Genomic DNA, 14343 nt, shown 5'->3' on the forward strand with positions numbered 1-14343 from the left:
GGCATTATAATGAAATATTTGTCTTGTTTCTCCATTTTTTTTCTGTTGTTTCTTTTTTTTTGGGGGGGTAACTTTATATTTTTTAATTCTGTTTGGACGGCCTTGAAGCATAGGTTTTCTTATTGATAGTTCATAGACTTTATAATGAGATGCTTACCAGAGAATTTCAGAAATTTTAAGTTCAGCCTTGGTAAAGAATATATAATTTTGTCTTTTAATGATTAATAAGTTATATGTGATCAACAAATGGCAATGCTATGGTCCCTCAATCCTCCTTTATTTACAAATTGCAGTGTGCGTTTGTGGAAATGGTGGGGCAAGTCACAGGAAAGTAGGATGGTATAACAGGAGCTAAGAAATCAGGCCCCAGAGGACAGGAGTTTGTCCTTTCTGGATAGAGGAGATTGCGACTGGAGGGAAAAGCCCAAAGGTGGAAGTGAGGGTATGAATGGGATGAGAGGAGATGGGTGGGTCAAACAAGAGCACTTGACAATAGCCGTGGGAGGACAGAGCAGACATTCCCACTGACAGCAGTGGTAGCAGCCTCTGTGCATTTACTAGCTTTTGCTTCTTCTCATAAACCAGAATAGAATAAAGGACTTGTAGTGTCCCTGTTTACAGCTGTTAGCAGGTATCATTGATGTCCTTCTGCTGTTCAGGAATGAGAGTGATCTTCTGACATCTCCAGTTGTGTTAAGGCAAATAAGAGGTGCACCAATGTGTCCCAGCCCTGCTCTCTGCAACTATAAATATGAGGCAGAAAGATAACACTTTTGGTTTTTTAGATGTCTTCTTTAGAAAAAAAACCACCGTTATTTGCAAACTTGTATTTTCTATAAGCCTAAATTCAGGTGAGCTGTGTTAATCTTGTTTGGTCCTTTTCTGCCTTTGTGATTATTTTAATAATTATTTTTATAATTGTAAGTTAATCAGAAGTGGGCTTCTCTTTCAATGTTATAAAAGGATTAACTATGAAATGTGCCAATTTACAAACAGGAAATATGTTCCTGTTTGTAAATTCTCATTTCTTACAGAGACTGTAAGTTAAAAAAAGGAATAAGGCAAAAATTTCAAGAAGTATTGTGTGAAGGTGGCTGATTGCTTGCCTGAAGAACTATGTTCTCTGTCTAATTCTGACACAAATGCTTCTGTGAAGTTTGAAAATAATTTAAATCAAACTCCTCACAAGTATTCTCATATTGTATTGTAATTTTCTTTGTGCTGAATAGAAGTCCTACGGGATAATTTATGTAAGTGTTGAACATTCACCCTTGCAATTGTAGACAAGGGAAGTAGCACTCTGAACATTCAAAATGTTATTTAATGGTGGGTACTTAAAAAACTTAGGTTGCACATAATTCAGTATATACTTTTGACCTCAATCTCTCTCAGCCTCATTTTTTTATCCTTTCAACTCACAAGAGTATTGGAAAATACATTCATTAGCACCTGTCAACCATGCTCTAGTGCCATGGAAAAAGTGAAAGGAAATTATTTCTGATGTTGTAGCTGAATTTGTATAGTGTGCTGAGAGTAAGGTACCAGACACCAAATAGCCAAGAATGATAATATTAAAAAAAAAAGAAAACAAAAAAAGCAAAGACAGAATAGCTGCTCCTTATATATATATTTTTTTTTTTCTGTACACTGATGAGCTGTTACCCTGTGAAAAATATGGCCATATAATTAAAGATAACATACATACACACAAAAGAGATAAATGAAGGTTGCAGCTGCGTTTGCAAGGGGCAGCCATGTGCTATATTTAAAATCTTAATCTTTTTTAATGTGTATTCATATAAAGCATCTGTGTGGGTGTTTCTGAGTTCACCTTATGGACAGAAAGAAATTATTAACCTTTTGTGCATAAGGGAAAAAGAACAAAAAGGCAAACAGAAAATTTCCATTACTTCAGAAATGATCGAATTCTGGGCTACACTGTGATGTACGGTGACACCACCACTCTTGACTTAAGAGTAATACAAATGACTGTGAGTTGTAGCTTAGATTGTGAGAAATAGTAGTGAGAAATAGAATGTAAGAGAACCAATTTCTCAGTATTCACTTTTTTTTTGTATGAATTTAAATTTCAGACCTTTTGAACCGACAGATAGTTTGAGCTCTTTCCTCTTTTAAACCTATCCCCCACCTCCCTGCCATCCCCAAGAAAAACTTCTGCATTTTTCAAAAGGTGGGTAAACTTCCATGTTGTCAAGGGGAGCAGCTGCAAAATGATCAGCTCACATTTGAAATCATGGGAAACCAATCCCAGGAGTGGAAGTATGGGAGAGGGAAATATTGAAAATGCTCAAATTCAGGTATTAAGCATGTCAACGAGGAGCTTGGGCTCCCTTCCTTTCCCATCAATAGAACCTCCAGGAAATGTGGCTGGAGATGCTATAGACCACATAGTGACTGTGAATAGATATACCTCTCTAGACTTTAATATTAGCGACAGATATGAAGAAAAAAAATGTTAAAAATGAAGAACTGAGAAGGACTGAAAGGATGTGAGAATATACACTGACTTCAGCAAATAGCTTTAGGGGAGATGTTTCTTCACACATGGCATGGTTTTGTTTTGGCATATCAAAATCTAGTATTTCAACCACACATTTTAAAATTAATCAAAGATTGAAGTAAGCTGATAAAACTCATGCCAAAGGAAATGTTTAATTTCATGTTGAATAGGAAGGTTTGATGACCTAAGAAGATATGCTTTTGTTTTTATGTTGACAGAGCCTGTCCTCAACAGTACCATTTATTGGCCAATACTGAGTTATTTTTCTAAGTTATTTTACTTTAGTTACCAAATAAAATTGTATTTTATTCTAGTTCGAAAGAAAACATTTCAGTCTTCTGACTATAAAATACATTTTCTGATACCTTTTGAAATACTGTTAATATTTTTATTTTATTATTCAACTTTTGTATGTTTTCATTTTTTCTTAAATGTCTCTTTGATCACTTATCTTTTTTCCTGAACTGAGAACTGCCCTGTTTTTAGGTGGTTTTCTTGCCATTTTTTTTCTTCGTTGGCCTTCACATGTATCTTCTGTTCAAATCAACTCTTATTCCTTTATGCCAATTATTTCTTCACCTCATCCATTCACTACACTAGCTTAGGGTCTTCTACACAGGTAGTCCTGCTAAGATGGCCCTGCACTAACCTTGGAGGAGAAGAAATGAGCCAAATTCATGAAATGAATGAGTTGAAGTGACCAGAGGAGCATTTCTCCAGCATGAAGGTCTCCACCTGCATTGTTGTCACAGCTGCTATGCAGCTCTGCTCTGGTGGCCTTCCTGGTTCCACCCTGTATTTCCCCTAGTGGAAAGACTTGTGAAAGCACAGGGAGCTGTGCAAGGCTACAGGAAAGGGAAGAGAATGGTCTGGTCCTGCAGTCCATATAGAGATCTGAATTACAGGCAGCTCCTTCTCACTCTAGAGCTTATTTTCACTCAGGAGTGTCAAACTTTCACAGCTATGTTTATGCTTAAATTGTCGACGAGCTTACATGTCGCTCTTATTGAGGTAGGCACTAAGCTGGAATGGACAACGTCATTGTCTACAGGAAATGCTTATTACTGTAATTTTTGGTGCTGCAGCCAGAGACATTAACTTGGCAATCAGGAAATAAACTGGTGATTGTGGAACAAGAAAATACTGCGTGTATATTGGTTACATGAACAAGGCCAGGACATGGGTGTAAACACCAGCACAATGGTTCTTACTGCTTTATAGCTTCGTGCTCCCAGGCACAGTTTGGCCTGGCCGGGTAAACCTCTCCCAGCAGGCAGGTCCTGTGCAACGGTCCTTCTCCCTTGTTAGCATAGTTGAAACCATCCTGTTTTGCAGAGGAAGAGAGTTTAGCTCAGTGAGTGAAACATGCTTAGAGACATGGATTTGGAATTGCTATCAGGTCTCAGTTTGAGCCCTATCTGATCTTCACACTGATAGTGGATTAGCCAAGGGCTGATGCCAGTTTCTGGCCCCATTGCTTGAACTCGCCTTCATTGCTGTAGTCCATCTTGTGCCAATACTGGCTCCTACCAATGTTCCATCTATCTTAAGATACCTTGTGATTCTGTCCATTTGAGATACAACTCCCTGTAAAAGTTTCTCTCTACATCGTCGCTTAATTACAACCTTAGGCTTTTTGGAATATTTGTTTAAAGCCAACATTTTCATTTTGATGGTGTGACTTTTTTTGTCAGATTCGTTAGACCTGTTTTCTGAGAATACTAGTTTTGAGGTGCTTAATGTACTTCAGAATTTTCTGTTTATTTATATATTTAGTCATTCTTATTGCAGTACTTCTTGAGATGTCTTTTAAGTATTTCCAAGCACTTAATTCTGTTCAAACAATCTTTCATAACTGTTTTTCCCCATATGGATATTCACATTCTAGCAGCAGGTTAATTAATTTCATATTGAATAATCAATGATGTTATAATAAATCAAATCTGTGGAAAAACATTCTGCCTTTGAAATGGCCATTAGTTTTGAGGCTTTTTATACTGGGAACTTCTGTCCATTCTGGTAAGGAAGATTTAGCATCTGCAGGTTAAGATTTCTTGTATGAAAGTAAATTCAGAAAACTAGAATATTTCCAGGTGCCTCCTTTAACTGCTTAAATAACATTTCCCTAAACCCTCCTCCCTGTGAAATCTCTTTATTTCAGATAGATTCCAATAAAAATTTGGTGTTGCGAATAAACTGGGCCTTACCTCACAGCTGGATGGATTGTGTATTGTGGGTTATCCTATATTCATATCACCTGCCACTCAGATTACTGTGATGTAAAAAACTGAGGTTACATTACAAAACTGTAATTCCCTTATGTAGATATTCTTTTTATTTTAGTCAAAAAGGGGTTAATGATCTCTTGACTGATTCAAAGCTGCAGGTGATGAGTGAATATTTAAAGCAGTGGTGGCTTGTTTGCTGCCACATTTATTGAAGAGCAAACTCAGCACAGCATAGGTGGAAAAATAAGAAAGTGAGTGTGGAAGACAAGTTTGTCCTACTCTGTGGGTTCCAAAATACTTTTCACTGTATGTCTGCTGTGTTATTACATTTGGAAATGTGCAGTAAATTCTGAGGTTTTTTTGCTTTCTAATCTGTTCTGTTTTGGTGCGGGACTTGGAAGGAGGGATTTATTTGGGGTTTTCTTTCTTTTTGATTTGTGTTTGTCTTTGGTAAACATTGTTGACAAGAACTTTTGCTCCTTTTTTTTTTTGTCATTGTTATTGTTTGCATAGATTACAATGGAAATTGTTGAAGAGGTTCTGCTATTGTATTTTGGGAATGATGATCTTGCCAAAGTTATTAAAGTTGGGTTAGGTTGTTGCACTGTGTTCTCCAGAAGGTTAACCCTTGAAGCCTAACTGAAAACTGGATGAAGAGCAGACTGCTATTTTTTGTCAGGACGCGGCATCAGTGATCTGTGATGTGTACTAACTAACAGCTGATTTCTGCATGAAACTTGAGATGTCTTATTGATTTAGCAAGCTCTGTGTTTTTGGGATACTCCTTTCCCCCCAAATTTTCCTCTTCACCTACTCTAATATATACCACAGCTTATTTATTACCAGATTTTATTTCCATTGTATAAATGGAAAGGGGTGGCAGGATGTTGTGTCTGGGGAGGATAGTGTTAGGGGTATTTTAGTGCGCTTCCTGCTGTGATTCACAAAAGCCTGAATGCGGTGACTCTGCTAGGCCAGTTTGCAAAACCTTGCTCAAGTGGCACTGATTATGGGGGTGGGAAGCCAGCAAAGCTATCTTTAGATTCATTTTGCTTTGTGAAGGTCTGATGGAAGATTTATAGTGCTCTTTTAATGCAACAAGTTTGTGTGCAATAGAGATCTAAGTTGAATATGAAATGCATGGGCACTATGGGGAGGTTTGAGCAGTGGTGTTGCTCCTTTGTCTGTGATCCCTTGCACCATGGATTCTGTATGTGCTTACAGTGTGCACACTGTCTCATTGCCTCTGCCTGAAGCCTCCCCTGAAAAAGTGGCCTCACTGTGTGAGGATGGACAGAAACTGTGGGACAGACTCCCTGCAAGCAGTGTGGCCAAATATCTCTCTCTTTACTGCATCTTACTTCTTAGTGTTTATGTATTTTATTTTCTTTGGAGGGCATATTTTTCATGAGATTTCTTATCTATTCTAGATAGAAAAAATACTGCGCTTTTTTCCTGTTTCAGTCTACTTTTTATTAATTTTTTATTATTTTTAAATATAATTTTAATAGCAAAGTATTTGTGAACCTAGTCTTGATCTGAGTAAAGCTAGATATTCTGAAAAGATGAAATTCAATTTATTTGGGCTAAATGGTGACTGATACTTTTTGGTATTTCTTTACTCTCTTTTGCTTTTTTTTGCCTTTGCCTGTTGAATTGTTTTCTTTCGTATCCAACTAGAAACACAGTTATCCATAGAACGGTATATGTGTGTGGTGTTGGAATTCTACTTCATACCTGCAAAAATATGTAACCGTTTTGGAACTTGGAATTTTTTCCTTTTAGTGTTTTATAAAAAGAAAACGTAAAAGTTAGAAGTTTTAAAAATGTTAATTTATTTGTCCTTCTTTTTGATATGAAAATTTTGGGAACCTTATCTTGTATGACATTGTATACATTTAACAGTTTTGAAAAATGCAGTAAAAAACTATCAATATTTATCAGGTGGCCACGTACACCTACCAGAGTAGTCTAGTGCTGTTAAAATTATATTGGCAGTTACTGGCTTGCTGGTTTACTTCAAATATTTTAAACATCCTTGTTCATGGTTAACTTAAAGTTGTTCTGAGAGGGTGGATAGGGTGATCTAGCTGCAGGCTGGGGAGAGTGGGGTGGAGAAGGTAAGAAACAGCAGCTTTGATCAATGCTCAGTAAAAAAAAATAAAGTAGTCAATTAAATGGGGCACTGGGATAAAGCAAATTCGAAGGAAGATTCAGGACCCGGAGAAGAAAAAAAAAGCCTTCCTAGGTTTGGTGGGCTGGAAAAGGCAGTTACATGAACAATGTATGTGTTGTGGTCATAACGATTTATTAACGATATTGTTTCAACTTTTCACATTTTAACATATAAAATATGCAAGGATTTTTTTCTCGACCTAGTTTGTTAAACTCATATTGTCAGAACTGTGGTGTTTTCCAGTTTTCCCATCTCACTAAAAAGCCAGAATTGCGTCATGACAGCATTTCACCATTTGCGGTTTCTTCTGCCTTGCACAAGTCCCAGGAAAACAAAAATTATTTAAATAACTGTTCAAAATTAACCTGCATAGAAGGCCTGGTGAAGTTTGGGCTTAAAAAATGCAGTTTTCCTGAATGATGCCAGTAGCAATTTGTCTAACACAGGAAAGCATCAAGTTTCTCTAGTAACTGATATTCATTGAAATATATTGTATCTGGGGACAGATATCATATATAAAAAGTCTCAAGGGGATGTGAGAGCATTCAGGTGGCTTTCGCTGGTAGAAAGCTTTTGGGCATTGAAATGGACTGCAGCAGGAAATGTCAGGGTACTTTGGCTAGATGAAAGAGGATAGGTAAGTGTACATGGAATAATCAGAAAGCTGCTGGGGAGTATTTGTTTGAAGCAGGAAGGTACTGTTGGTGCCAGATGCTTCAGTTCATCAAAAAAGGATGTTTTGCTGAAGAAGGGTATAAGGCAAAACAAGGTATGCAGGAAGAAATCTGAGAGAGCCCCTAGTATCCTGGTCTCAAAACCAGGATACGTGTGTTTGGGAAAATGTTAGGATTCTGGGGAGATAAGAGCCACCTGTTTACTAACCAGCAATTAAAACATGCATGGCAAGTGAATTACTGTAAACAGTAGGATTCTTCATGCTTCAGCTTGTCTGATGCTGTCACACCCAATTGTATTTTTCTCCTGGACAATTTGTAGTGCGGACTCTTACTGGAAAACATGTTTTGCAAGAGCTGTTTGCCTTCCAGGAGCAATACCAGAGTGGTTCCCTTGGTAATTTCACATCCTCTCATCTTTTTGAATATTGTTTACCACACCTGGAGCAGCTACTTATAATAACCTCTTACCAGATTCAGCAGATGTGAGTTCATTGCCATTTACCTATAGATGCATTTGGTTTTCAGCAGCATACTGCACACCTCCATCATGTGCATTTCTAGTATGTTTAATAACATGTACATTAATAGAACAAAAATTCCTCAGGAACAATTTTTAATAACTTCTGGCTTTTCTTATTGCGCTAAAACCACTTACTAATTTTAATTAAAGTGATATTGTAATGAGAATAGAGACTGTTTTATGCAGTATCATATCTTTGAAAATGTAAGGAAAGTTTGCATCTCTAATTAAGCAATAATATTTGAAAATAGCTGGGTTAATAATTTAAGTGACTTGGAAATTCGGGTGCAACATTAAGTGATTGTTGCATCAGATTCTCAAACTACCTATTGGTACTGCAGTCATGCCAGATGCTTTGGAAAAGAGCAAGTACGCAAATAAATGTTGATTTTTTTTCTTTTTTTTTTCCTTTTTAACGTCTTGAGAAAATTGATAATTTATCAAATAGCTTTTTAATTTTTCAAAGTAGAATATCTAATGACATGAGCTTGATTTGTGAGAAATTCCGCTGTACCTTACTTGTTCTACATCTTTTCAGCTAGAACAGGCCAGAGGGTGATAAAAGATTGGTTTTTGTCCAACTAGATCTGCTCTTCTTACAATCTGCAGGAGTGGATGAGACTTAAGCTCACTGAAAGAATTATGCTTGGTTTTTTGCTGTTAACAGGCCAACCTCTGATAACAGGCGCCACAACATGCGGGAGAGGGTGCCCGCTACCAACGAGAAAGGGAGTCTGTCCATGGAATCCACCAAGGAGACCCGGTACTGTGCTGTCTGCAACGACTATGCTTCAGGCTACCATTATGGGGTCTGGTCTTGTGAGGGCTGCAAAGCTTTTTTCAAAAGGAGTATTCAAGGTAATAACCTGTTCAACTGAATCACCTTTACTCTTTACTCTTGGGGAAAATATGGAGCTACCTGAGACTGCAGCCTGAGCCAACAGCAATGACATTTATTGGGTTTTTAGTAGCAGTTACTGTGCTTTCCTATGTATTTTTAGCTCTGTATTAGGTGAATGCTTCTAGCAGGTATATAATACATTGTTATTTAGTCCAAGATTCATGAGGGAAAGAAAAGATTCTCTGTGTTCTACTTGGCTTAGGTATGCTTGGCCATGGAGGCAATGAGAAATTTAATTTAAAAATCTGTATTAGACCAAGATGACCATTCTTTCAGGCTATGCCTGTCTCTTTTCTGAGATTAACTTCTAATCCAAAACGATTTCTTTTTTTGAGAATTGCCTCTCAGATGAAGATTAATTCATGTTGATTGATTTATAAATCTTAATTTATTTCTCCATTAGCAGGATGGTTCAATCTAAATCTCTATTCCTTGAAGATATGAGATGTCTTTTGAGAATCAATATTGTAAAAGAATGTTTCCTTGATGAAATAGTATTTGTGTCTGTCAGCAAAGCAGGGCTTTGAACCGTACGCAGAGTGGTTTAATTCACACTCTTGTTATGGCTAAAAGTATACCGTGCAAGGTATCTGGTGGAGTAAAGGTCATCTAACAGAAACAGTGTTAATTACCATGACCCACATAATTCTTGATTTAAATGCCTGCCGCTCTGTGGAATTAATACTTTTTAGCTTTGTTCAACACTTCCTAAACTGAGTAAGGAGTAAATATGATTCTGCTGAAAATACGGGCATTGTTTAGTATCTATGTCATATTTTGGAGAAGAAAATAAAACTGGTTTCTTCCTTTCCAAACAGAAAACTGGTAAAGTGGTATGCTTTTATTAGGTTTCTATAAGGGTTTTTTTACATCTCTAGGTGATAACGTGGGCACAAAAATTCCTGTTTTCTTTTTTGAAGTGAACATAGTGAGGAACAGTTTTTGCCTCTTAGCAGGTGTGATTATTGCCTGTTTTGTTGCATGACTAGCATGACTACAACTGAAGTGACTTAAATAAGACTTCCAGCGTTCAACTCAGACTTTTCCTCACCTTAAAAAAAAAAAAAATAAGTGAAAGATTGGCTGTGGTGTAGACATTAATGAAATTATTTCCATGTCAGTGATTAGCTAACAGTTACTTATATTTCTGCTTTTTCAAACTCATTAAAATGATTTTAGAACAGAGTGGTTGCAGCCAGAGGTCAATAATAAGCAACACTGAAATAAGAAGGTGTGATATGCATTTGTCTTAACATCAGAATGATTTACTTACACTTGGGAGATGGGGAGAACATCTCCCTTATGGAATGTTTTTCATTATTTTTCATTTTAACTTTCCCTGACTAAATCAGAGTTATTTTTAGAATTTTAAAATTCTGTCCCTTTACTTGAACTGAACTGCGTCAGCAACAAAGTGAAAATTGATATTCATAAGAAAAATTAAGAGTTATCAAGTAGTTGTACAGCACAGATCTTCAGCTTCTGGCCATTATGAAAGAAGTTAATCTGACTTTTTAATTTAATTCCACACTTTTGCTGCTAGCACTTAGACAGTTTTGCCCTAGTCTTCATGTGGACAAATGTTGTGGTCCTCACAATGTTATCTATTTGTGCTATAGTACATGCTAATTAGTAAATTTAATTCTTGCTATAATCCTAAATTTGACAAAATTTTGAAGTAAGTAAGCTTTAAAAATACAGATCTTAATTTTTCAGTATCCCATAAAATGACTTCCTTGATCTTTAAGTAACGTTTGCTCTAATTTAAGAACATTGTTTCTTGTGCTGTCCCTTGTGGGCATGAAGAAGGCTTATTACAACCTTTTACATAGTTGAAGGCTGCTATCTTTCCTCAGTCTTTTTTTTAGACTAAACAAACACACTTCCTTGCAGACTTCTGATCTTGTTTATTAAACTCCTCTATGCTTTCCCCAGTTGATCCACCTCTTTTGTGGTTAACAGATATCATAAAAAATGACATCCACTAATATCAAGAAAGTAATTCAAGAATGTGAGTACTTGTGAGAGAAATGTGGTCACTTGATCACAGATGGTATGAAAAGTCCTCTAAAGGACTTTTGAAGACATAGGTATACAGTCTTGATGAGTTAAGGGAGTTTCTGAATTTCCCACTGGATCTGGAAGCAGTTTTTACCTCAGCAATTACATGTTCTTGTTGGACATGTGCCCAATTTCTGAAAATGACAGTATTTTTAGATTAAAAATATATGAGAGATCATCTCGTTTGCCTTTTAGACAGTAAAAATCTTAAATAGGTTGTGATCAGGTATTTAGGAACGAATACTATTGATGTGTAGATGTATATGTAAAAGAATATGTGAACTAAATATTATTATATCTACATTATATATATGATATGCATTCCTAAAAAAGGGTAAAAAATTTCATGTGAATCATATGATTAAACTGTACTGAGATGCACAGCACTTGCTTATATAAACAAAAGTAACACAGAATGCTTTCAGCAAAGATATTTGTTCCTCTTTATAATGTGCCTTTCTTTGAATGCAAGATAACCCCACTTTCGTACTTTGCTGTCCTGTATTTTACAATACATAGATAGTATGAGGTGATTGGTCATTGTTATACTTCTCATCAGAGATTTTATAGGAGGATTGCTATAATGAAGTTTGATGTTCTTAATTGACTGTAGTCAAACATTCTATATGGTCCTTAATGGAACAACAGGGAAAAGTGGGTACAGATGGGAACAATGAACAAGCTGTAGGAGGTAATCCATTTCCTTCCTATGTACCTGTTATTGTCAGTGAAGGTATCTCTGCTTACTTGCACAAGTATATATTTAAATTTTGGGAAAACTCACATCTACATTGGACCTTACCTGATGTGGAGATGAGTAGCCTCATTTTCATCTAAGGGAGCTGGAATGGTTCTGGAAATATTTTGTGAATTTTAAACGCAGAGTTGTTTTTCTTTGCTGTCAAACGGTTAAAGCTTAAAAGGCAACCTGGATCAGTAACCGTCTTTCAATACGTGTAACTGCTCAATTTAGTTTAAGCAACAGATGGTTGACGGAAAAGCTCATCTGCCTCCTGAAGCTGCCTGTGTCAGTCTATTTTGTTAGTTTGTCCCAGAAGTGATTTGGGACCTTGTTTTGAGAAAACTCTGCACAGACTGATATTAGTGTATAATGTTTCATGGGGAAAAAAAATCATGACACCAAGAACACTGTGTTGCTTGGTGATAGAAGGATGCTTTATTCTTTGTGCAGCATATGTAGCCTTCAGGAGTGTACTTGGTCAACTGACTTGAATCTAGAAGTGTAATAAGCAGTCACATCACAGCACACTGTAGTTCTCAACTAAAGTATTTATGGGTTTTAAGACCAAGTAGGTCCATTAGGTCATCAAAGCTGGTCTTCTTTCAATATAAGCTTTGTCTGCTATCCTTCTACAAAGCCCACTACCTTCTTGGAGGTAAATGTTTTAGAGGATGTCTTGCCTTTATCTGTGGGCTCAAAAGCTTTCTTACAATGGTTGCTTATTCTAAAGATTTGGTTTTGCATCTGCTAAAAAATTACATTTATAATTTGAATTAATTTGGCTTTTAAATAGTGCCAACAAACTAGTCTTAGCATGCAGTATCTCTCTCCTGTGGGAAGTTCTTGTAAGTTAAATTGTTACAATCACATCACCTTGGTACCATAAGTGAACTAAAATGTTTCTATCACCTCCTGCTTTATATCTTTCTATCTTCTGAATCCTTTATTTTTGCATATTTTCTGATCCCCCCCACACCCGTAATAGCCTTGTAAAAATTTGGGTGTAAGGGTTGGATGAAGTGTTTCAATACCAGCCTTAAAAATGCCATTTACAAATTAAAAATTCCCTTATGACTCACACACTCTTCCTCCCTCCTTCCAATTCTCTTGTTTCTTGGATAGGCACCAAAGGGTACAGGATAGGCGGGAATTACTCATACCATCTCTGACAAGCATCCAATAAATGCCTGCATATGTGAAGCTAAGAACCCCCAGTGGGATCACAAGGGATTCAGAACAAATGGGTAGTAATGCTTTACACTGGAGGGTATCTTGATCTCAGAATTGCTGAATTATTTTACAGATCCCTAGTTCTACTTCCCTGCCTCCTTCATATGCCCTTCTGATGTTTTTCAGGTGTACCTTCTCTGCCTTTTCTCACAGCTGTATGCTCAGCAAATATCTAGTATATTTCACAAATATTCAGTTAAGAATTACTGCATGATGGGACCAAGTACCAGTCCAAAAGAACAGGTTGGCATATGAGAATGAATGAATAGGCATGCTGAAGTATTCCAGAGGCCTGCCCATTAATGTGTTGATTGCAGAGATATAGCAGTCTCCAAAGTGCAGGAATTCCTGAAGTAGGGAATTATTTTAGTTTTGTACCTTGAACATGGACTTTATTTAACAGCTATGCCTTTGTCTGATCATCAAGTTGGAGAGTTTTGGCAGTAGACTTTGAGTGTTATTGTTTTATCTTCACAATGATAGAGCTGTACTTCGTCAAAAGTATGTAGTTCAAACTTTAAGGCTAGAAGTAGTGGTAATATATATGTATTTTCATCTGATTTAGAGAGACTTTAACACCTAATAAGTGGGTGTTTAGATAATGCTGCAGTGCAGCAATTTCATATAGTCAATTTAGGAGGTTTCTGAGATCTTCCCTTTAACTTCCCATTACTATCTTTTGCTTTCATGGTATTTTTGTAATCTCTTTGATAACAGCTGCAAATACTGCGCAGATCCTGCAGCCAAGAAGACAGAAACTCCCTAATAAGACTGCTTGTACACTGATTCTATGAGTTGTCAGCAGAAAGATCAAAATTACAAAACATGAACTCAAGTGAGATTAACAGGGAACATCACAGCCAATAAATGTGGTGGTGCAAACCAGTATCCAGTCTCAGGGTGGAAAACACACGGTTCCAGTTGGAAAGGTTAGGTGACTGTAGGAAGTTCAAAGGCTAGAAAATCTGTGTGGAAAGTCCACCAGAGTTTAGCCATAATTGGGCTGCTCTAACAGCCTGTGTTCAGATAGGTTCTTCTGAAACTTCTTTTGGGTTATTTTTGTGGTTTAGGAGTTTTTCTCTAGAGCTCCTTGAGTTAAACACATGCCCTGATCTTTGTCTCCTAATGTGTATTTTTAATGTCAGTACTGTAATTGATGGTGATCTTGTTTCAAAAACTTGGGTGTTATTGAAAGGCAAGAGTCAATACCTCTTTTTATCTAGTAAAGCAATTTTGAATGTGGTACTTTTCCAGTGAATTTTAACTACTGTGTTCAGCATGGACGTG

The 14343-nt window shown here is 36.7% G+C and overlaps 1 protein-coding gene across 4 annotated transcripts in view; it reads left to right on the forward strand.

Moving 5' to 3' along the window:
- ESR1 (estrogen receptor 1) overlaps window positions 1–14343 on the forward strand; it is a 156587-nt gene that overhangs the window by 67202 nt on the left and 75042 nt on the right. For 2 of the 4 annotated variants that reach the window (XM_057405859.1, XM_057405866.1), the window contains one exon: window positions 8790–8980. In XM_057405859.1, the coding sequence (XP_057261842.1) occupies window positions 8790–8980 (191 nt within the window). Of the gene's footprint in view, window positions 1–4947; window positions 5032–8789; window positions 8981–14343 lie in introns of those variants that run through there. The other 2 variants (XM_057405884.1, XM_057405876.1) reach the window with 2 other exon arrangements.

Source organism: Pezoporus wallicus, unplaced genomic scaffold (genome assembly GCF_028554395.1).
Source record: "Pezoporus wallicus isolate ANWC-B61680 ecotype Strahan unplaced genomic scaffold, APGP_CSIRO_Pwel_v1 contig_3817, whole genome shotgun sequence".
NCBI classification, from domain to species: domain Eukaryota; kingdom Metazoa; phylum Chordata; class Aves; order Psittaciformes; family Psittacidae; genus Pezoporus; species Pezoporus wallicus.